The sequence below is a fragment of the Phycodurus eques genome, chromosome 14 (assembly GCF_024500275.1).
Source record: "Phycodurus eques isolate BA_2022a chromosome 14, UOR_Pequ_1.1, whole genome shotgun sequence".
NCBI classification, from domain to species: domain Eukaryota; kingdom Metazoa; phylum Chordata; class Actinopteri; order Syngnathiformes; family Syngnathidae; genus Phycodurus; species Phycodurus eques.
Genome location: NC_084538.1, coordinates 22,461,274 through 22,484,618, shown reverse-complemented (window position 1 = coordinate 22,484,618; position 23,345 = coordinate 22,461,274). Strand labels below are relative to the sequence as shown.

The following is a 23,345-nucleotide window of genomic DNA, read 5'->3' as shown; positions in this document are numbered from 1 at the left end:
CACTTCCTGTCAATATGCAGACTCGTCACCGTCCTTGATGAGGCTGATGACAGTGCTGTCATCTGCAAACTTCAGGAGTTTGACAGTCAGGTACGCTGAGGTGCAGTCGTTCGTGTAGAGAGAGAAGAGCAGCGGAGAGAGGACACAACCTTGGGGCACCCCAATGCTGATGCTGTGTGTGGATGAGGTGGCCTCCCCCAGCCTGACCTGCTGTGTTCTGCCCGTCAGAAAGCTGTAAATCCACTGGCAGATGGCAGGTGAGACGCTGAGCTGGAGAAGCTTGGATGAAAGGAGTTCAGGGATGATGGTGTTGAACGCTGAGCTGAAGTCCACGAACAGGATCCTCGCGTAGGTACCTGCATTGTCGAGGTGTTCCAGGATGAAGTGCAGTCCCATGTTGACTGCATCATCCGCAGACCTGTTCGCTCGGTAGGCAAACTGCAGGGGGTCCAGCAGGGGACCTGTGACGGTCTTGAGGTGGTCCAGCACGAGACGTTCAAAGGATTTCATGACCACAGATGTCAAGGCGACAGGTCTGTAGTCATTTAGACCCGAGATTGCAGGTTTCTTGGGGACTGGAATGATGGTGGAGCATTTGAAAGAGGATGGTACTTCGCACAGTTCCAGAGATCATTTAAAGATCTGAGTGAAGACTGGCGCGAGCTGGTCCGCGCTGACTTTGATGCAGGATGGGGACACATGGTCTGGGCCTGCCGCTTTGTTAATCTTTTTTTGTTTGAAGATGCGTCTCACATCCTGTTCATGGATGGTTAACGCAGAAGTCAGAGGTGTGATTGTGGTCGGGGGTGCGAAAGTGTGAAAGTGTCATTTTCAAATCGGCAGTAGAAGGTATTCAAGTCGTTGGCTAGTGTGCTATTGTTCTCAGCTTGGGGGAATCGTCGCTTGTAATTAGTCAGCGATTGGAATGCATGCCAGACTGATTTAGAATTGTTAGCGGTAAACTGTTTTTCCAACTTTGCTGCATAGTTCTTCTTTGCAATGTTAATTTCTTTAGTCAGCTGGTTTCTAGCTAGATTATACAGGGCCCTGTCCCCGCTCTGATATGCGCCTTCCTTAGCTTGGCGAAGTTGGTTAAGTTTGGCAGTGAACCATGGCTTCTTGTTATTGAATGTGCAAAATTACTTTGTTGGTACACACACATCTTCACAGAAACTAATATAGGATGTGACAGTGTCCGTATATTCATCCAGGCTGCCAGCTAAATTGTCAAAGACACTCCAGTCTGTGTAGTCGAAACAGCTTCGAAGTTCTATCTTGGATTCATTGGTCCACTTTTCACTGTTTTCACTGTAGGCTCCGCGCATTTAAGTTCTTGCCTGTACGTCGGTATTAAGTGAATTAAGCAGTGATCAGACGAGCCCAGGGCTGCACGAGGTATAGCACGTTATGCATTTTTTAGCGTAGTATAGCAGTGGTCTAAACTGTTATTTTCCCTGGTAGGACAGTCGATGTGCTGCTTGTATAGGTGTATAGGTGGAAGTTTGGATAGATTCGTCGACGAAAGGAGGGATACTTGTTGTGTGAGGGAGTGAAGGTAATTCCATGAGTTCTTGGAGAGTATTTTCTTGTCTTCCAATGTGGGCTCCTTGGAGAGTGTGTCATCAGTGCCTCTGGTTATTCCTGGGTCCATAATGGCCAAAGTATTCTGTCACATATGGGAGTAACTGGACCCAAGAGCAGGCGGATGCAGATGTAAAATGATGAACAGTTTATTGAGGAAAGGTAATGGCGGTGGTCCTAGGTGGGTTGGCAGGCGGTGGCGTGGACAGGCGGATGGCTTGGTGGAAGGAGGGATGTGGATCGGGAATATGGGGGAAAACACTGAGAACAAGGAGACACAGGAGTCAAAACAGGGAATGAGGAATAGAGTGACTTTCATGAGGTAAATGGGCTGTGCTACCGCTCGAAGTAACTGCAATACTTTGGCGAGGATTTCCTAGAACAGGCAGGATTATATTATGATTGGAGACAGGTGCTGAAAACAGAGGGGGGGGGGGGGGGGGGGGGGGGGGAGAGGACGCAAAGTTCCCTCCCGGCTCCAGTATATGACACTATGTGCTTTCCGATTCTCTTTCTGCCGAAGAACCCGCTTTTCAACTTTTCTTCGTCTTCGACCCACAGTCGCTGAATTTACGTTGTTAACCCGGGCCATGACCGATCCGGTATGGAATTCTTTGGATGAACGCTCATATTTGTTTGGCAAAGTATTACGCCGGATGCCCTTCCTGACACAACCCTCTGCATTTATCCGTGTTTGGGACCAGTTCTGCTGCAGGATAATGATCCAAAACACAGCAAGTCAACTTCTGAATGGCTAAAAAAATAAATGAAGGTTTTAGAGTAGCCTCGTCAAAGTCGAGACATGAATCTAATTGAAATGCAGTGGCATAACCTTAAAAAGGCCTTTCATGCTTGAAAAGCCTCCATTTTTGCTGAATTCAAACAATTCTGCAAGGAACAGTGGGCCAAAATATCTCCACAGAGATGTGAAAGACTTATTGCCAGTTATAGAAAACGCTTGATTACAGTTGCAGTTGCTGAGGATGGCCCAACCAGTTTAGGTTTAGGGGACCATTATTTTTTTACACAGGGCCAGGTAATTGAATTTATTTTACCTTAATAAATTAAATCATTTAAAAACAGTATTTTAATTTCACTTGTCTGACATTTCAATTTGTTTGATGATCTGAAGCATGAAAATGGGGAAACTATGCAAAAATATTAGAATTTGAGAAGGGCCAACAGTATTTCACAGCACTATAAGAATGAACCATCCAGCCAATTTCCATACCGTTTCTCCTCACTAGGGTCGCAGGCGTGCTGGCGCCTATCCCAGCTATCTTCGGGCGGGAGGCGGGGTACACGCTGAACCGGTCGCCAGCCAATCACAGGGCACATAGAAGCAAACAACCATTCGCACTCACATTCACAACAAGGGGCAATTTAAAATCTTCAATCAACCAACCACGCATGTTTTTGGGATGTGGGAGGAAACCGGAGTGCCCGGAGAAAACCCACCCAGACACGGGGAGAACATACAAACTCCACACAGGCGGGGCCAGTATTTGAACCCCGGTCCTCAGAACTGTGAGGCAGATGTTCTAACCAGTCATTCACCGTGCCATAGTTGGACAAATGTATTCTTTATATCGCAGTCCGATAAGGTGAAAGGGTTATGTTTGAAAAAGCTTTTTTGGAGAGAGACAGGACAAGGGTGTACCAAGACTACTTGGACATGTCAGTTCACATGCACGATAAATCGATATTAATACTCACCATTTACCGGTCAGAGAGACTCTCCTGTAACAGTTGTTGAAACTGTGGGATGCGGTGGTCTCAGATAACTTTTTTTCAAAGCCGTTGATCTTGACGGATGCTTTCATAACCACAAAACACACACGAAAAAAGAATACAATCACAGAAGGAAAAAAGTGTAATATAAATTAATATGTATCAGGAAAAAAATGATCTGACATTGAAAATATGCCATGCAGTCATTGTCAATAGAATAATAATATTCCGTTCGTTGTGCAAGCAGTTTTACGTTTTTTCCATGAGTTGCACTTTGAAGTCAAAACAACTACAGTGTGTTACATTTTCCAGCTGTAAAGAAGCAAGCATGTTTGCAGTATTATCTGTGACGATAACAAGAATTTTCTGGGATGTTTAACCCCACTTGCTCTAACACTAATTGAAACATAGTTTGCAGCAATGTGGCTTTCACACATGGCCTGAATTAGCTTTGTTAATTTTTTTCTTCGTCTCATCATAAAGTTGACACATAAATTTATCACTTAAATAAGAGGGGGATTGATCGACATACCTTAGCCCCAACGTCTTCATCATAAATATAAAGACATCCTTGTCTTCTTGTCATACACGCTGTATGCTGCTGTTTTTGTTGTTGTTTTTGTTTTATTTTTGCTACCGCTAGCACTGGCTGCTATTCAAGTACAATGTTGAGATGCTAGAGGGTTATTGTCGAGCTTAATGAGTTTGCTTTAGCGTTTGTTGTTTTTCCAAAGTACCTAATTCCAAACCCACACTGTTGCCTTCACGGAGCGGGACGAATATTCCGTGCTGCTCCATGCTGCAAAAAGTGCCGATTATGTTTAAATTAATAATGAAAATTTAATTAAATTAGAGGCAGAGATGAGTTGTCAAAAGATCACCCATACATCCATCCATTTTCAGAGCCGCTTCTCCTTACTCAGGTCACGGGACTGCTGGAGCCTATCCCAGCTATCATCAGGCAGGAGGCGGGGTACACCCTGAACTGTTTGCCAATCGCAGGGCACATAGAAACAAACAAACAAACATTCACACTCACATTCACACCTACAGACAATTTAGAGTCTTCAATTAACCTGCATGCATGTTTTTGGGATGTGGGAGGAAACCGGAGTGCAGAAAAAAAAAAACCCACGCAGGCACGGGGAGAACATGCAAACTGCACACAGGCGGGTCCGGGGATTGAACCCCGGTCCTCAGAACTGTGAGGCTTACGCTCTAACCCGTCGTCCACCATGCCGCCTGAAAGATAATTTAAATAAAATGTTTACTATCAGGATATGCAGTTGACAATTTTTTTTTTTTACGAAGTGCTTACTTCACTTTTAAAAGAAGGTACTGCCCGCTGAGTTAGCATCTCGATCACTCGTCTCCAAATACATGATACAGTGGCAGTGTGGCCGACGTTGCAGGAAGTGTCGCCATAGTTACGTAACACAGGCACAAAATCAGACGGGTTACATCGAGTTCTGCTCCCCATTATTGGCACCTATGCAGATTAAGTGTGGAATATCTCTTGAAGAAAATGAATCAAGTGAAACAAATTTTTTCTGTAGTGAACGTGTGTTTGATACAAAAGAGCAAAAGATCAACAATATTTTATGGAGAGATTAAACAAAAATAAAACTTTTTAACAATGCACACAAACAGTATGTCTACGGACAGTGCAATGAAGCCTTTAAGGAAAAGAACACCATGGCAACAGTCAAGCATGGTGGTGGATCCATAATGTTGTGGAACTGCTATTCCGCATCTGGTACTGGAGGCCTTGACTGTATCACAGGTATTATGAAATAAGAAAGTTATCAGGGGATTTTAGAGCAAGATGTCTTACCCAGTGGAAGAAAACTTGGTTTGAGGCGAACATCATGGGTCCCCCAGCAAGACTAAAATCCAAAGCACACATCGAAAAGCACACAGGAATTGTTGAAAAGGAAAAAAAAAAACAGTTTTAAAATAACCAGCAATGAGTCCTGATCTCAATCCAACTGAAAATCTTTGGGTGGAAAAGAAATCTGCTATTGGGGGAAAGAACACTGCAAATTTTCAAGAGTTTGAACAAATTGCAAAGTAAGAGTGAGAGAAAATATCGAGAGTTGCAAAAAGCTTATAGATGGATACAAGAAATGTATGGAGGCTGTCATCGCTGCCAAAGGGTGTGCAACCAAATATTAAGGAGGGGTGCCAATATTGCTGCACATAGTGTTTTCAGTTTTTTTCTCTTTCCTGATGATATAAGTTTGGTACATTTCCATTTACAGTATTACAGGTTCTGCAAAAAATTAAGGGGTGACTGTATGTCCCGGTTAAAAATTATCTTTGATAGTGGCAGCTATGTTTGAGGCACCGGTAACGCTAATTACAAAATAACTTCCTGGTCAAAGCGTCCAATCAAATCCTCCCGCTCGTCCAATCAGCGGTAAGTCTTATCTCTCCACCAGGACCTACCTCCAGTGCCTTCATCCATCCATCCATTTTCTGAGCCGCTTCTCCTCACTCGGGTCGCGGGCATGCTGGAGCCTATCCCAGCTGTCATCGGGCAGGAGGCGGGGTACACCCTGAACTGGTTGCCAGCCAATCGCAGGGCACACAGAAACAAACAACCATTCGCACTCACAGTCATGCCTACGGGCAATTTAGAGTCTCCAATTAATGCATGTTTTTGGGATGTGGGAGGAAACCGGAGTGCCCGGAGAAACCCCAGGCAGGCACGGGGAGAACATGCAAAATCCACACAGGCGGGGCTGGGGATTGAACCCCGGTCCTCAGAACTGTGAGGCTGACGCGCTAACCAGTCGGCCACCGTGCCGCCCAGTGCCTTCATTTATTTATTTATTTATTTATTTATTTGCTGTTGTGTTTTTCCATTTGCTGTCGTGATTTTTCATTTGCTGTTGTATTTAGTTAGTTATCGAGATTATTATTATTATTATTATTTTAATTTACTCTTGTGTTATTTTTTGTTGTGTTTTGCACTTTAGGGCCACCGTAGTTTTAACATTAAATATGTTGACTTTGTAGTGTATTTAATTGAATAAAGGTTAAAAAAGCATTTGCAAATCTTTGTAATCTATTTTTATTTATGTTTTACACACCATCCCAACTTCATCGGAATTGGGATTTGTAAATGTGTTTGAGTTGTGATCTTCCTCCGGATGGCTGTGTATCCACGTTGCTTATTTGGTGTGAGTAGGTCTGCTTTTCCTTCTCTTCTGGTCTATCATGGTAACCAGATGTCAGGTCATGGAATAAACAGCTTGGAATGGTCGCAAAGCCTTTGCCAAAAATCTTTAGTCAATAGCGTGTCACTGCTGGTTATTAAAAGGAAATACCTTACTTGGAATAAGTGGCGGAAATTGGCATGTGCAGAATGTGTAGTCGCACCGGCCGACATGGTTGAGGGGCAGCAACTTGCCACGTTAGTATAAGGAAGTTGCACCCCCAGGTGGATTCGCCCTCTGGACTGGTGTTAGTCATAGCCGGTTCACAGCCTGTACATACAATAGTATGTCTGTACTATACAGTGTAGCGATAGAGATCCATTTAGACCTGTGGTTCTCAAATGTTTTATACCAGGTAAAATCTCAAAAAATACTTAGATTTTCAAGTCCTACCATAATTGTCAAAATTAAAATACAATAATATATGGGAGTAAATGTTCAAAAACAAGGAAAAATTCCTAAAAAGTATTGTTGTAGACCACTATAACATTAATAAGATTAATAAGAATCAGAATCAGAATCAGAATCATCTTTATTTGCCAAGTATGTCCAAAACACACAAGGAATTTGTCTCCGGTAGTTGGAGCCGCTCTAGTACAACAGACAGTCAATTTACAGAACACTTTGGGGACATAAAGACATTGACAAAAAACAATTGTGCAAAAAGATGCAGAGTCCTCTCGCACTTAGAGCAGTTCGAACGACTAATATTGCAATAGTCCGGTGCAATGACCATTGTGCAAAGGGCGCTGAGACTTCAAGGAGTGTATCCGGTTTAAAGTGACGAGTAGTGCGATCATCTGGGACAATGTTGGTTGTGCAAATGTTACAGATACTCCTCAATCAGTGTGCAAATGGAGCAGATGCTACTCTGGCATGAGTGGCCAGAATATGCAAATAGTGCAGCATGGCGAGACAACTACAGTGAGTGCACGAGTAATACGTAATTGGCCCCACAGAAATGTGGCAACGAACTCAAGTCAAAAAATTTCCAGCTTGTTGTAATGGAATTATAGGTTAGGTGTTTAAGAAGTTGATCGCAAGAGGGAATAAGCTGTTGGAATGTCTACTAGTTCTAGTTTGCGTTGATCGGTAGCGCCTACCTGAGGGAAGGAGCTGGAAGAGCTGGTGACCGGGGTGCAGACGGTCCGAGAGGATTTTGCACGCCCTTGTCTTAGTTCTGGCAGCGTGCAAGTCCTCAATGGTGGGTAGGGGGGTACCGACAATCCTTTCAGCAGTTTTGATTGTCCGTTGCAGTCGGAGTTTGTCCTTCTTTGTAGCAGCACCAAACCAGACTGTGATGGAAGAACACAGGACTGATTCGATGACCGCTGTGTAGAACTGTCTCAGCAGCTCCGGTGGCAGGCCGTGCTTTCTCAGAAGCCGCAGGAAGTACATCCTCTGCTGGGCCTTTTTGAGGACGGAGTTGATGTTGGTCGCCCACTTCAGGTCCTGAGAGATTGTAATTCCCAGGAACTTGAAGGTCTCGACGGTTGACACAAGGCAGCTGGACAACGTGAGGGGCAGCTGTGGCGAAGGATGCCTCCTGAAGTCCACGATCATCTCTACCGTCTTGAGCGTGTTCAGCTCCAGGTTGTGTCGGCCGCACCACAGCTCCAGCCGCTCCGCTTCCTGTCGATATGCAGACTCGTCACCGTCCTTGATGAGGCCGATGACAGTGGTGTCATCTGCAAACTTCAGGAGCTTGACAGTCGGGTTCGCTGAGGTGCAGTCGTTCGTGTAGAGAGAGAAGAGCAGCGGAGAGAGGACACAACCTTGGGGCGCCCCAGTGCTGATGCTGCGTGTGGATGAGGTGGCCTCCCCCAGCCTGACCTGCTGTGTCCTCTCCGTCAGAAAGCTGTAGATCCACTGGCAGATGGCAGGTGAGACGCTGAGCTGGAGAAGCTTGGTTGAAAGGAGTTCAGGGATGATGGTGTTGAACGCTGAGCTGAAGTCCACGAACAGGATCCTCGCATAGGTCCCTGCACTGTCGAGGTGTTCTAGGATGAAGTGCAGTCCCATGTTGACTGCATCATCCGCAGACCTGTTCGCTTGGTAGGCAAACTGCAGGGGGTCCAGCAGGGGACCTGTGACACTCTTGAGGTGGTCCAGCACGAGACGTTCAAAGGACTTCATGACCACAGATGTCAAAGCGACAGGCCTGTAGTCATTCAGACCAGAGATTGCAGGTTTCTTTGGGACTGGAATGATGGTGGAGCGTTTGAAACAGGATGGAACTTCGCATATTTCCAAAGATCTGTTAAAGATCTGAGTGAAGACTGGAGCGAGCTGGTCCGCGCAGACTTTGAGGCAGGATGGGGACACATGGTCCGGTCCTGCCGCTTTGTTAATCTTCTGTTGTTTGAAGATGCGTCTCACATCCTGTTCATGGATGATTAACGCAGAAGTCAGAGGTGCGGTTGTGGTCGCGGGTGCGGCCGGGTGGGTGTGTGGAGTGAAACTGTCCTTTTCAAATCTGCAATAGAAGGTATTCAAGTCGTTGGCTAGTGTGCTATTGTTCTCAGCTTGGGGGGATCGTCGCTTATAATTAGTCAGCGATTGGAATGCACGCCAGACTGTTTTTGAGTCGTTCGCGCTAAACTGTTTTTCAACTTTTTTCAACTTTGCTGCATAGATCCTCTTTGCATGGCACTGAGATCTAGAATTTTTGTAATTTATTTTTATTTTATCTATTTTAATTATGCATAACTATTCATGATTCAATTAAATGTAATGCACATAAAAGTTCATAAAAATGTACTTAAATGTTTAAAAACAGAATTAAAAGATAAAATATATTATGTACTAATACAACTGAACTAAACTTAAAAAATATTGTACTGCAGTCTACCAGTACTGTACTTGAAATGTAAAACATGTACTGTACATGAAAAGTAAAAAAAAAAAAAAAAATCTGTACTGGATAAAAAAAAAATAAAAAAAAAAGATGAAACACGGTGTTGCACGTAAGTGATGGTCACAGTGTGCAGTGTGTCACGAACAGAAGGATGCCAAAAAGTTGCACAATGCAGATCGATAATCAAAAATATTAACACACCAACCTTGATCTTTTGTCTGCAGAGGCAGCTACAAGCTTCATTCCAATAGGTTTGTGTCTATTTCATGTTTTCAGTTTGACTAGTTTTACCGTATTCATGGAACATCCGCCTCACAGTTCCTGGGTTCAAATCCGACCTCCTTGTGTTGAGTTTGCATGTTCTCCACCGTGCCTGTGTGGGTTTTCGCAGAGTAGTACGGTTTCCTCCCACATTACAAAAATATGCATGGTAGGTTAATTTAAGACTGTAACATGTCCGTAGATGTGAATGATTGTTTGTTCATATGTGCCCTGCGATAGGCTGGCGACCAGTTTAGGGTGTACCCCGTGTCTCGCCTGAAGTCATCCGAGATATGCCCCATCACAACCGCAACCATAGTGAGGATAAGCAGTTCAGAGAATGGATGGATACTATTTCATTCACTGAGTCTTTCACGTACTACTAGACAGACCCCACGAAGCACAAGAGCAGGGGTTTACATCCTTAAATACTCAAAGAGCCATTTGAACCTGTTTCCTACAGGGAAGAAAACACAGTAGCCACAAAATCCTTCTGACATCTAAAATGAAAAATGTATTCCTCTCAGGAACATTCTGAAACTTTGGTCAGGAACATTCAGATATTTTTCAGGAACATTTGGATCTCAGCCAAAACAAACACACACCACCAGCAAGACTCAGAACATCACAGATATATTTAATATGAAGTTTTAATTGAGAAATGGATGATAAATCTTGTATGTCAAGTTGTATATCAAGTTCTGCAGTTCAAGCACTGTTGAGGGCTTGAATAAAATCAGGTAGATCAGACATTTTTAATAAAATCTTTATTTTATTATATGTACTAAGAAAGAGAGGTGTAACTGTTTCCTTCCTCTGGGTCCCAGTTCACGTATGGGTCGATTGGAATGAGCAGGTGGACCAAATTATCTGTAATGTTTGGGGAGTTTTTTGTTTGTCAGACATGGTGGATCCAAGCACAGGGAAGCACGCAAGGAAGGGAAGAGTTTAAACGAATGTCAAAAAAGTATTTATGAAAAAATAAAAAAAGAGCAAACTATGTACAGCAGGGGTGTCAAACTCATTTTTGTCACGGGCCACATTGTAGATATGACTTCCCTCAGAGGGCCGCTACGACTATGAACCCATATAAATGAAAGATGACCTCATATACTGTAATTACATGCAGTATACGGAACACATTGATGAATAATCAGTTTTGAAATTAGAAGCCTATAAAAACATGTTTTTCAACTATCTTTCTTTTCAAAGGGGGATTGGTAACAAAAAAAATGCATCCAAATATCTCAATGGTATTACACCACAACAACAATGAGCAATTTTGATTTGCTTTTGCGGGCCACATAAAATGATGTGATGGGCCAGATCTGGCCCCCTGGCCATCAATTTTACACCTGTGATGTCCAGGGTTGAAAGGATTAAACACACTACTATACTGTGAAGTATAAAAACAATGGTGAACGGACTCTTCTCTTGTGATGGGGACAAATGAACTGGGGCATTGGAACGACTAAGGCAAAAATCGACATGCCAGATGAAGCCTCAATTAGAAGCCTAATGACAAAAGAGCCCTTGGTTTGTGCATTTCGTCATTGGTTCATTCAACGTGTTGCTTCCTCAGAGCACTCCAAACCCTTTTTTGGGTGCTGTTGCTTTTTATAGTGAGCTGTCAGTTAGTGGGTGAGTATATATATATATATATATATATATATATATATATATATATATATATATATATATATATATATATATATATATATATATATAATGGATGTTGTGGGGATGTCTTGGTTGACACGCCTCTGCAACATCGCGTGGACATCGGGGACAGTGCCTCTGGATTCGCAGACTGGGGTGGTGGTCCCCCTTTTTAAGAAGGGGGACCAGAGGGTTTTTTCCAACTGCAGAGGGATCACACTCCTCAGCATCCCTGGTAAGGTCTACTCAATGGTTCTGGAGAGGAGGGTCCGTCAGGAAGTTGAATCTCAGATTCAGGAGTAGTGTGGTTTTCGGCCTGGCTGTGGAACAGTGGATCAGCTCTACTCCCTCAATAGGGTCATTGAGGGTGCATGGGAGTATGCCTAACGAGTCTACATGTGTTTTGTGTGTGGACTTGGAGAAGGTGTTAGACCGTGTCCCTTGGGGAGTCCTATGTGGGGTGCTCTGGGAGTATGGGGTACTGGGCTGTGCGGTCCCTGTATGATTGGTGTCAGAGTTTGGTCCACATTGCCGGCAGTAAGTAGGATTTTTTTCCAGTAAGAGTTAGACTCCGCCAAGGCTGCCCTTTGTCACCGATTCTGTTCATTACCTTTATGGACAGGATTTCTAGGCACAGCCGGGGTGTTGGGCATTTGATGACATCAGTCGATGGTGAGGTTCTGATGGCTTCATCAAGCCGTGATCTCCAACTCTCGCTGGAACGGTTCACAGCCGAGTGTGAAGCGGCTGGTATGAAAATCAGCACCTCCAAATCTGAGGCCATGGTCCTCAGTTGGAAAAGGGTGCAGTGCCCTCTCTGGGAGGAGATCCTGTCACAAGTGGAAGTATCTCGGGGTCTTGTTCACGAGTGAATGAAGAATGCAGCGGGCGATCGACAGGTTGATCGGTGCTTCATCTGCAGTGATGCGGACTCTGTATTGGTCTATCATGGAGAAGAAGGAACTGAGCCGAAAGGCAAAGCTCTCGATTTACCGTCAATCTATGTTCCTAGCCTCACCAATGGCCACAAGCTGTGGTTCGTGACCGAAACAACAAAATTGTGGATATTGCGGCCAAAATTTGTTCCCTCCGCAGGGTCTCTGGCTGAGATAGGGTGAAAAGCTTGGTTATCTTGGGTCAGAGTCAAGCCACTGCTTGGTGCCTCAGGCATCTGGTTAATATGCCTCCCCTATGCCTCCATGATGAGGCTGTTCCTGGCACGTCCAACTGAGAGGAGGCCACTGGAACGACCCAGGACACGCTGGAAAGACTACATCTCTTGGTTGGCCTGGGAACGCCTCGGGATCCCCCCAGAAACATCGTAGTACGAGTTATATGTAATACTACCTTTCCTAAATGTAGCGTTACATATAACTAGTACTATGTCCTAGTACCATGACCATCACTGATTGCACGAAAGTGACAATCAAACTGCAGTGTGTCAGTAACAGAAGGTTGCAGAATGGTTGCACAATGCAGATCGGTCATCAAAAATATTAACACACCATCTTTTGTCTGTAGAAGCTGCTACGATCAACCATCAGAGATGTCCAGGAGCAGCTGGAGAATATATCTGCCATCAAACAAAGATGGGAGGACACAGTGACTCACATCATGGTATATTTGCATGAATTATATTTTTCACACTTTGCTAGGTAACAAACTCACAAACCCAAGGCGCCATGTTTACAGAAGTAAATATGGCCCCTCGCGTAGGTCTTGTCATGACACAATTGTGGCAATTTTAAGGATTTTGTGCAACTGGAACCAACATCTGTTCCAAAGCATCTTTTTTTCGCCACTGTCTATTTTCTGCTCCGTCAGCTGTTGCTTCTGTACGGTGTCTGTTTTGTCAAACAATTGTGAAATTTGTCGCCTATTGATTACGTACAGGTCAGAGGAGCGCGATGTGAGCATCCATACTTCCCTCACATGGGATACATAACCGATTTATATCCAAACAGGCCTGGGTGAAAAATCAGAATTGTACTGTTCACATTTACATAAAAAACATCAGATACATGTCACATTGGGCAAAAAAAATCGTAATTGACCTGTACTGTGAACATAGCCTATAAAAGCACTGGGGACAGGAAATTAAGTTTTCCCAGCTTTTGTCGAAGGAGTCTTCTTGATGTGTGTGAGAAAATTAAATACCTAGATCATGTCATATCTGAGGACTGGATGGATGACAAGGACGTCGATCTACAGCATTTAGAATGTATTCCCTAGCTAACATGCTGATTAGGAGGTTTTTATGTGCTTTGATGTTGTTAGGTGTTCACTGTTCAGGCCCAAGATAACACTTTTATACAGTGCTCAATTGTGGTCCAACTACAATAAATTGAGTATGCAGAGGCTTAAAGTGGCCTACACAGATGGACTGAGGTTGCTACTTTGAGTCCCAAGATGCCATAGTGCCATTCAATTGTTTGTGTCCACTAGTGTGCCAAAGTGTGAGGCACTATGAAGAGAGCTGATGTTTATTTTTTTGTGTCAACTGGACAAGTCAGAGAACCATATAATAGAAGCCAGAGTCAGCCCAATGAAAAGCTGCTATAGATTTACCTCTAAGCTTAGAAGACATTGGTGCAATAGTGTGTATACATTTTTAAATATGGATGGTTCCCTCCTGGACGCCGTCACCTTATCGTGGTGGTGGGGTTTGTGTGTCCCGAGGAGCTAAGTTGTATGGGGCTTTATGCCCCTGGCAGGGTCACCCATGACAAACAGGTCCTAGGTCAGGGACCAGACAAAGCACGGCTCAAAGACCCCTTATGATGACGACAAACTATGGACTCAGTTTTTCATTGACCGGATGTGGGTCACCTCTGGAGTCAGGCCTGGAGGTGGGGCTCAAAGGCGAGTGCCTGGTGGCCGGGCCTGCACCCATGGCCTGAAAGGGTAACGTGGGTCCCCTTCCCATGGGCTCACCACCTGTGGGAGTGGCCGTAGGGGTCGGGTGCAATGTGAGCTGGGCGGTGGCCGGAGGCAGGGACCTTGGCAAGCCGATCCCCGGCTACAGAAGTTGGCTCTATGTACGTGGAATGTCACCTCTCTGTCAGGGAAGGAGCCCGAGTGGGTGTGTGAGGTCGAGAAGTTTCGACAAGATATAGTCGGACTTGCCTCCAAACACAGCTTGGGCTCAAGTACCAGTTGGAATTTCTTCCACTCTGGAGTTGCCCACGGTGAGAGGCTGAGCAGGTGTGGGTATACTTATTATACCTGTTAGTGAGTTGGCTCCGATGGTGAGGGAAGATGCCGGTCCAACCTGGCAGGCCCAAACGTATTGTGAGGGTCTGCTGGGAACGTCTGACAGAATCCCCTGTCAGAAGGAGTTTCAACTCCCACCTCCGACAGAACTTTGCTCATGTTCCATGGGAGGCGGGACATCGAGTCCGAGTGGATCATGTTCCGCGCCTCCATTGCTGAGGCGGCCGACGAGAGCTGTGACCGTAAGGTGGTCGGTGCCTGTCGTGGCGGAGATACCCGAACCCGATGGGAGACACCAATGGCTAGGGATGCCGTCAAGCTGAAGAAGGAGTCCTACTGGACCTTTTTGGCCTGTGGGACTCCTGAGGCAGCTGATGGGTAACGGCTAGCCAAGCGGAATGCAGCTTTGGTGGTAGCTGAAGCAAACACTCGGGTATGGGAGGAGTTTGGTGAGGCCATGGAGAAAGATTTCCGGACGGCTTTGAGGAAATTCTGGTCTACCATCTGGCTTCTCAGGAGGGGGAAGTCGAATCTCAGATCCAGGAGGAGCAGTGTGGTTTTCATCCTGGCCGTGGAACAGTAGACCAGCTCTACACCCTCAGCAGGGTCCTCGAGGGTGCATTGGAGCTCGCCCAACCAGTCTACAAGTGTTTTGTGGACTTGGAGAAGGCGTTCGACCGTGTCCCTCTGAGAGTCCTGTGGGGGGTGCTTCAGGAGTATGGGGTACCGAACCCCCTGATACGGGCTGTTCGGTCCCCGTACGACCGGAGTGAGAATTTTCAGAATCAGAATCAGAATCAGAATCATCTTTATTTGCCAAGTATGTCCAAAACACACAAGGAATTTGTCTCCGGTAGTTGGAGCCGCACTAGTACAACAGAGAGTCAATTTACAGAACACTTTGGAGACATAAAGACATTGACAAAAAACAATTGTGCAAAAAGATGCAGAGTCCTCTAGCACTTAGAGCAGTTCGAATGACTAATATTGCAGTAGTCCGGTGCAATGACCATTGTGCAAAGGGCGCTGAGACTTCAAGGAGTGTATGCGGTTTAAAGTGACGAGTAGTGCGATCATCTGGGACAATGATGGTTGTGCAAATGTTACAGATACTCCTCAATCGGTGTGCAAATGGAGCAGATGCTACTCTGGCATGAGTGGCCAGTATATGCAAATAGTGCAGCATGGCGAGACAACTACAGTGAGTGCACGAGTAATACATAATTGGCCCCACAGAAATGTGACAACGAACTCAAGTAAAAAAAAAAAAAAATGTCCTTATATCCAGCAGTAAGTCGGACTCGTTTCCAGTGAGGGTTGGACTCCGCCAAGGCTTCCCTGTGTCATTGATTCTGTTCATAACTTTTATTAACAGAATTTCAAGGCGAAGCCGAGGCGCAGAGGGGGTCCGGTTTGGTGGCCGCAGTATTGCATCTCTGCTTTTTGCAGATTATGTAGTTCTCTTGGCTTCATCAAGCCGTGATCTCCAACTCTCACTGAAGCAGTTCGCAGCCGAGTGTAGCAGCCTGGGATGAGAATCAACACCTCCAAAATCTGAGACCATGGTCCTCAGTCGGAAAAGGGTGCCGTGCCCTCTCCAGGTCAGGGATGAGATCCTGCCCCAAGTGGAGGAGTTCAAGTATCTTGGGGTCTGGGAAGAATGGAATGGGAGATCAACAGGCGGATCGGTGCAGCATCTGCAGTGATTGCGGACTTTGTATCGGTCCGTTATGGTAAAGAAGGAGCTAAACCGAAAGGCAAAGCTCTCGATTTACCGGTCGATCTACGTTCCTACCCTCACCTATGGTCACGAACTGTGGGTCGTGACCGAAAGAACAAGATCCCTGATACAAGCGGCCGAAATGAGTTTCCTCCGCAGGGTGTCCGGGCTCTCCCTTATAGATAGGGTGAGAAGCTCGGTCATCCGGGAGGATCTCAGAGTAGAGCCGCTGCTCCTCCACATCGAGAAGAGCCAGATGAGGTGGCTGGGGCCTCCCCGACGCCTCTCTGGTGAGGTGTTCCTGGCATGCACCACCGGGAGGAGACCCCGGGGACGACCCAGGACATGCTGGAGAGACTACGTCTTTCGGTTGGCCTGAGAATGCCTCGGGATCCCCCTGGAAGAGCTGGATGAAGTGGCTGGGGAGAGGGAAGTCTGGGCGTCCCTGGTAAAGCTCCTGCCCCCGCGACCCGATCTCGGATAAGCGCTAGAAAAGGGATGAATGGATGGATGGATGGTTATGTATGATGTATCTTTTATTCTTCTGTTTTATTGTCTGGTTTATACTTGTATGGTCTTGTTTGATATGGATCTGTGTCTGTTACCATTACAGTTACATACCTGGTCCATATGTAAAATGTAAAATGCCTTCCGATAATGTCTGTTGTGAATTGCTGTTATATACGGTGCAGTGAAAAAGTATTTGTCCCCTTTTCAAATTCTTAATTTTTTTGCATAGTTTTCCCACTTTAATGTTTAAGATCATCAAACAAATGTAAATATCAGTCAGAGATAACCCAAGTAAACATAAATTGCAGTTCGTAAATGGTGATTACTGTAATTTCTCGTGTATAGTGCAATTTACTTCCCCCAAAAAATTGTCAATATTGCGCATTATACATAGGTATAGGGGAAAATGGAAAAAAACTTTCACATTTTATAAATGTATGCCGCCATCTAGAGGTTAGGAAAAAGCTGTACACTTTCATTCCAATATGCCACCGCCACCTACTGGTTATGAAAAAGGTGTAGCCTACACTTTCATTCCAATATGACAGGGGGTACCTATGACTGCATATATGTACAGTTATGCTCATAAGTTTACATACCCTGACAGAATTTGTGAAATATTGTATTTTTTTAAATATGACTGATGACTGAAAAGCAACCATCATTAATTTCTTTAAGGTTATGTTTTTTTTTAATGATAGTGCTTTTCTGAAATGCTTGACTGCTTAATTTGAATACCATTAGAATAAAATGTGTTTCGCCTGGCCTTTCATGTTTTCTTTAAAGAATTGTACCCATTTTACAAATACTCCCTGCGTATGTCACGGTGCGAAGTCAGATGTGAGTTGGATTGGACCCAAGAGCAGACTGAGGCGCAGGCAGTAGATTTAGAATGGTTTATTGTCGATTGGCACAGGGTAAGGATATCCAAGCCTGTGGTGGTGGGGTGTCGGGAACAAGGAGCGAGCAGGAAGCTGGAACGTGAGCAGGTGGTGTGGCTTGGCGGCGAGACTGGAGCAGACAGTGAGGCGGGGAGGGCAAGGAAGGTACACTGGAGACGGGAGAGAACAAAATCGGTGGGTCCAGATGCCGGTCATCGGATAATTACTAGCATACCACAGAAACCTGGAAGTCCGAGCGCCGGCCAGTGAGTCACAGACAGGTGTTAATACTCAGGCGAAGGTTTGCTGGACTTGACAGGCTTAAATATAGGCAGTAATCAGGCGGTACGGCCAGAGGGTACGGGTAAGGGTAACGGTACTGGTGGAGACCGGCTTAAGCAGAGACAGGTGGAATGTTGCATGGATCTTGAGGGATTGGGGGAGTTTTAATTGAACCGAAGTGGCATTAATGAGTTTGGTGATAGGGAATGGACCAATGCAGCGAGGAGCGAGCTCACGGGATTCTGTTTGGAGTGGAAGGTCACGGGAGGAGAGCCAAACCATCTGACTCACTGGAGTATGAGATCGATAAAGATCTGACAGCCGCTTATTTTTCTTCGTCAACCGAGTTCAAGCACCCCTGACATCCTTCCACACAGACTGGACCCGTCGAAGATGCGCCCTCAATGCAGGAACCGCTACTGTATGCTTTTGATCTTTCAACAATGGAGGTTGGAAACCATAACATGCCATAAAGGGAGTCATACCTGTGGCAGAGCTGGTGAGGGAGTTGTGGGCATATCCCACCCATGGGAGGAAGGTGCACCAGGAGGCAGGATGGCGAGCAGCGACATAACGAAGAGCGGATTTCAGGTTTTGATTTGCCTGCTCTGTCTGGCCGTTGGTTTGGGGTGGTAACCGGAAGACAAACTGGCTGTTGCGCCCACTGCCTTGCAGAATTCTTTCCAGACCTGGGATGAGAACTGAGGACCCCGGGCTCCGGCTGTCCTCCCTGGGAACTTTTTGTGCTCCTTTTTTTTCCTTCCTCCTTTCCGCGAAATCCACCTGTTCCCCTGGGTGGACCGGACTGGCCAAATATTCGGAAGCTCGATCTGTCTGCCTCACTTCTGTTCAACACACGTAAGTCCAACATGCTGTTACTAAAAGTACAGATTAGTGCATATTTGGGTTGAAATTACCGAGAACAGGAACCCCCAACTATATGCATTGTCACTTCACGTTCATTCCACCCTCACATCACAAGTCAGTCTCCTTTGCCAATGTTTGTCTGTCCTTTGGTTTGTTGTTGTTTCCTGCATTGCTTCCCTTGTAGATTCCCATGTTAGATCTCATTAAATTTTCTATAAAAATTCACTACCTGCATCAATTGTGTGTGTTTGGGTTCGAGGAAAAACCCTCTGGCTGTCTAGAACTCTTATCTAATTCATGTACAAACTTCAAATTACAAGACTGAGGAAAAAAGGTTTGTCGTCACTTTGTCCTGAAATTTGATACATCTAAAAGTGACGTCGTGTCCCTTTACTAGATAAAATAGTTGATTTGACCAATTAAGCTTAACATTCCACTGGACCGGAAGGCTTACATTTTTATTTGACTCATATAGGCTACATGCGCCTATATGTTCTTTTTGTCCAGCAGTGGTTTTCGCCTTGGCATGCCATGGAGGCCATGCCATTTTTGCTCAGTCCCTTCCTTATTGTTTTGTCATGAAAGTAAGGTCGGGTAAGGGACGCCTGCATTTCTTTAGATGTTGTCCTGGGTTCCTTTCTGACCTCCTGGATGAGTCGTCGATGTGCTCTTGGGGTAATTTTTGTAGGCCGGCCACTTTTGGGAAGGTTCCCTACGATTCCATGCTTTATTCCAATTTGAAGTGTCATTCAAGCATTTGTTTAAAAAATAGTCCATAATATTTTTAAATCTTATATGAAATTAGATGAATGTTGATTTTATAATGCCATAACCCATTGACATGTTTACAGAGCCAGTCAGTAACAGGAACCCAGGTCTTGAGGCAGGAGTTCGAGAAGATGCACCAGTACCTGCATGATGAGGAGGCCACTCTGATGTCACAGCTGAATCAAGACGAAGAAGTGAAGGTTCAGAGGGTGGAAGACAAGATAAACAAGATCAGTAATGACATACGAATGCTGACCACCAGTATGAGAGACATGGAAAAGGTTATGGAGTCAGAGGACATCATTTTTCTAGAGGTAAAACATGCAGTTAAACAGACAGGGATAGTTACAATTATTATATCTCCCATGCAAGAGTGTATGTACACTTGAATGTATGTCAAGTTGGTACATCTTATTTTACACTCCAAATCAATTTTATATCCTTCGGCAGTAAGATGAGGGAGCACTGTCAGATTGAAAGACAGAATAACATCTCTTGAACAACCACTCCCAATTTTCATATTTTAACCAAGTTAAGCCTGGTTCTCCGGTCACCAAACCAAGTTCTAATGTTTGTGATTTGTAAAAGCATACAACACACCAATTAATCCAAGAGAGCAATTTTGCATCATTTAAATTGGTTCATAATGTAATTTCACTGCTAAACAGATATGTCTACACAGCTTTCCAAAACATAGCAAAATTCAAGCCACAGGGGTCAGTGGCTTGAATTTTGCTATGTTTTGGAAAGTTGTCTAGACATATCTTTGTGATTGACACAAGAAAAGTCTCCAGTTACTATCAATTACAGTGTTATTTGCACCTTCAAAGTGAAATGCTTTGAGAATGTTGCCACTTCAAATGTTCCCCAAAACACAGGAAGTTTATGACAACCTAGTCTCTCGTCAGTTTGGCTGCTTCTTCAAAATGTTTTTGGTATTGATTTGTTGAAAAGTGGGCATTTATGATTTGTAATAACCTCTTTGTCTTCAGTATGTTTTCATACTGTAAAATGCACAAATTTGCATATTTCCTCATTGTGGGACCAATAAAGGTTCTCTTATCAAAAGCCAGTGGCGCAAGGTGCTTTACGAGTACTTATAATTCGGACTATTTATTATTTGACGTACAAATTCTTGGTGTTTAAACACTCTGTACTGATCAGCTGAAAATTTCTGTAGTACACATATCGTGATGCACCGAAATGAAAATTGTTGACCGAAAACCGAAACACCGAAGGAAATCATCTATCAATCAAACTTTATTTATACGCGCTTTTCATACAAAAGCTTTATAGTTGTTATAAAATAAAAAATAAATCAAACCAGCCAAATACTAATTGTAAAACTAAGCCAATTATAAGTACAAGTTTCATTTATGGCTATGACTGCAGAGCTGCCAACATGTAGAAATTCACCTCCAGAACAATATGTCTGTATTTCCATATTTTTAAGATTATGTCATGAAAATTGCAGTATATTATGTAATAGGATTTAAAAAATGTGCATACTGTTCAATTTCACAAAAATATATATATACAATTTCAGCTTTTTATGCTGTACAAAAGCAGGCTTCTTTTTTTTCAATGTATTAGCAGATTGAGGGATATTTTTTAAATTTGTTTTCTTTTTTGTCTCCATTCAGAACTATAAGAGTGCCTTAAAAAGGTGAGCTTGTTAGGCTAATTTATGAACTCACTAATTGTGTATTGTAACCATACAGCATTCCTAGTGTTGCACGCCTTGTCATGTACTGTCTTTGTGCCTGCTTGTCCTGTCATTTTCCCTTGTCTTCACAGTTCCTTCCATTGCCGCACTTGCTGGCAACTTACTCTTGCTAGTATTTAGGTGCGGCTTCAGTGGACGGAAGACGCCGGAGTATGACATTGCTTGTCGCTATGGTTTCGCTTTACTAGTTACCAGTAATGGATTTGGCTGATTACTCCATTTCGTTCCACATTCTTGCCGCTGAGAGTGGTTTTGGTGACACGGTGCCCTATGGCATTTTTCAGTGGGGACTTAATCCATTAAACAATGATGAACTTGCTGTCCGGGGTGAAACTTCTGTGTTGGAGGAACTGGCAGTTCTGGCAATCCATCTGGATAATTGCTCTTGAGAACGACATCAAGAGCAAACAGTGGTGTTCTGGAGTGTACCGCCAGGAACATATGTGGTGGTGATATCAACACTGCTGATGGAGTCCGTTCTCAATTATCCTCACACTCACATTATCCGACAAATGGTGGTAGCAGAGGAGTCCACCCAGCTTGGCGGAGGACGATTAACCCAGCAGAACACACTTTGGATGAGGTCTTGACTATGCCTTCATTCCGGTATCCAGTCACATATCATGGATATCACCTCAGGTATCCAGTTTCCCTATTAAACCGTCATCGAGAGCTGGAACCATGGGCACAAAAGAGACAAATGTCTGGGTTCCTATGCTGTCTAAGATTGCCGGCCGATCTTCATGCAAGACTCCAGCTGTCGGGAGATATTTCGCGATGAGGAGGCAGCATTGAAATTACTGCTTTGATAGACTCAGGAGCTGATGATAGTTTTGAGACACTTGAATTATATAGACTAAATTTCCCTTGAGGAGCTTGAGGTCGAAGGACAACCTAGCAGTTGTTATGCATAAAACTGATTCGCTTGCGATGAAACTGTCCAGTAATCACTACAACATGAGATGCTTTTGGTCTGCTCGCATACTAAACTCCCATCACACCCGTTGGGCCCTGTTGCTGACCAGATTCAACGTCACCTTTATTTACCAACTCGGGTCTTGGAACGTCAAGCCAAGTGCCCTTTCCCGGATTCAGTCTTTCTTCTGATGATCACTCTCTGGAGATGAGATGATGATTGTGGCCTGAGGGGTGGGGGTGCTCCAGTAGGAGGTGGAAATGAGGGTGGCTGATTCTATGTAAGATGTTCAATTTCCTGTGGAATGTCCTAAAGACATTTGTTCCTGGGGACTTGAGGATGGAGGTGTAATAGTGGGGACATGGATCGAAGGTGGCATGCCATCCTGAAGTTAGGCATAAGCATTTCCTTATTGCTCAAAGGTTTTGGTGGCCTGGACTGTAGAAGAACATCCGTGACTTTATCTATGCCTGCTTGGTCTACGCTAGAAACAAGTCCTCTCATCCCTCTCTTGCTGGTCTACTGCATCCTTTGCCTGTCCCATCCCTCCATGTCAATGCAATGTCTGTGGTAGTGATCTTTTTCAAACTTCTCCTTACTCTCTACAAATATCTAAACACAAAAATACACACCGGCGTCAAAGAAATTTATACTGTATTTACTACACGAGTGGACTTGCTACATAAAGTATTTCAGGCATCGTCATGTCATGTTTGAAAATGAAAAGATGAAATGTTCAGGAATAAGGATTCGCTTGTAAATACCAAAATACACAAATGGTACATGATAGGTTATCTCGATTGGTGTGCCATGAGTGTCCCTCCTGCAAGGGCCTTGGAAAAAGAATGTGTGCTTGACAGTACTTCGTCATCTTAAATAACATTGTGATTGTCTTAGGACTCCTTACAGAGCAGAAGCGTCTCAAGATGAATTTGGAACTCTGCTAGATGTGCCAAAGTACCAAAGCTGCATCCAATATTATGTTTGGGAGAAGATGCCGATAATTATCCAGTACTGTGAGTAAAGCTGTAGTGTCCCATGTGCTTTTTAAAATCTTATCTTCTTTTTTTATTTATTTTATTTTGTTTTTAAAGACAACACAAACCAATTGTGATTAATTGTAAAACAGCAACTGGAATACATGGTTAACTA

At 44.4% G+C, this 23,345-nt stretch overlaps 1 protein-coding gene across 1 annotated transcript in view; it reads left to right on the top strand.

Moving 5' to 3' along the window:
* The window catches only part of LOC133413053 (zinc-binding protein A33-like), a 39,883-nt gene that overhangs the window by 5,489 nt on the left and 11,049 nt on the right, over positions 1–23,345 (top strand). The window contains exons 2-5 of the mRNA XM_061696937.1: positions 12,832–12,927; positions 19,635–19,865; positions 21,195–21,217; positions 23,091–23,209. Of these exons, the coding sequence (XP_061552921.1) occupies positions 12,832–12,927; positions 19,635–19,865; positions 21,195–21,217; positions 23,091–23,209 (469 nt within the window). The remainder of the gene's footprint in view (positions 1–12,831; positions 12,928–19,634; positions 19,866–21,194; positions 21,218–23,090; positions 23,210–23,345) is intronic.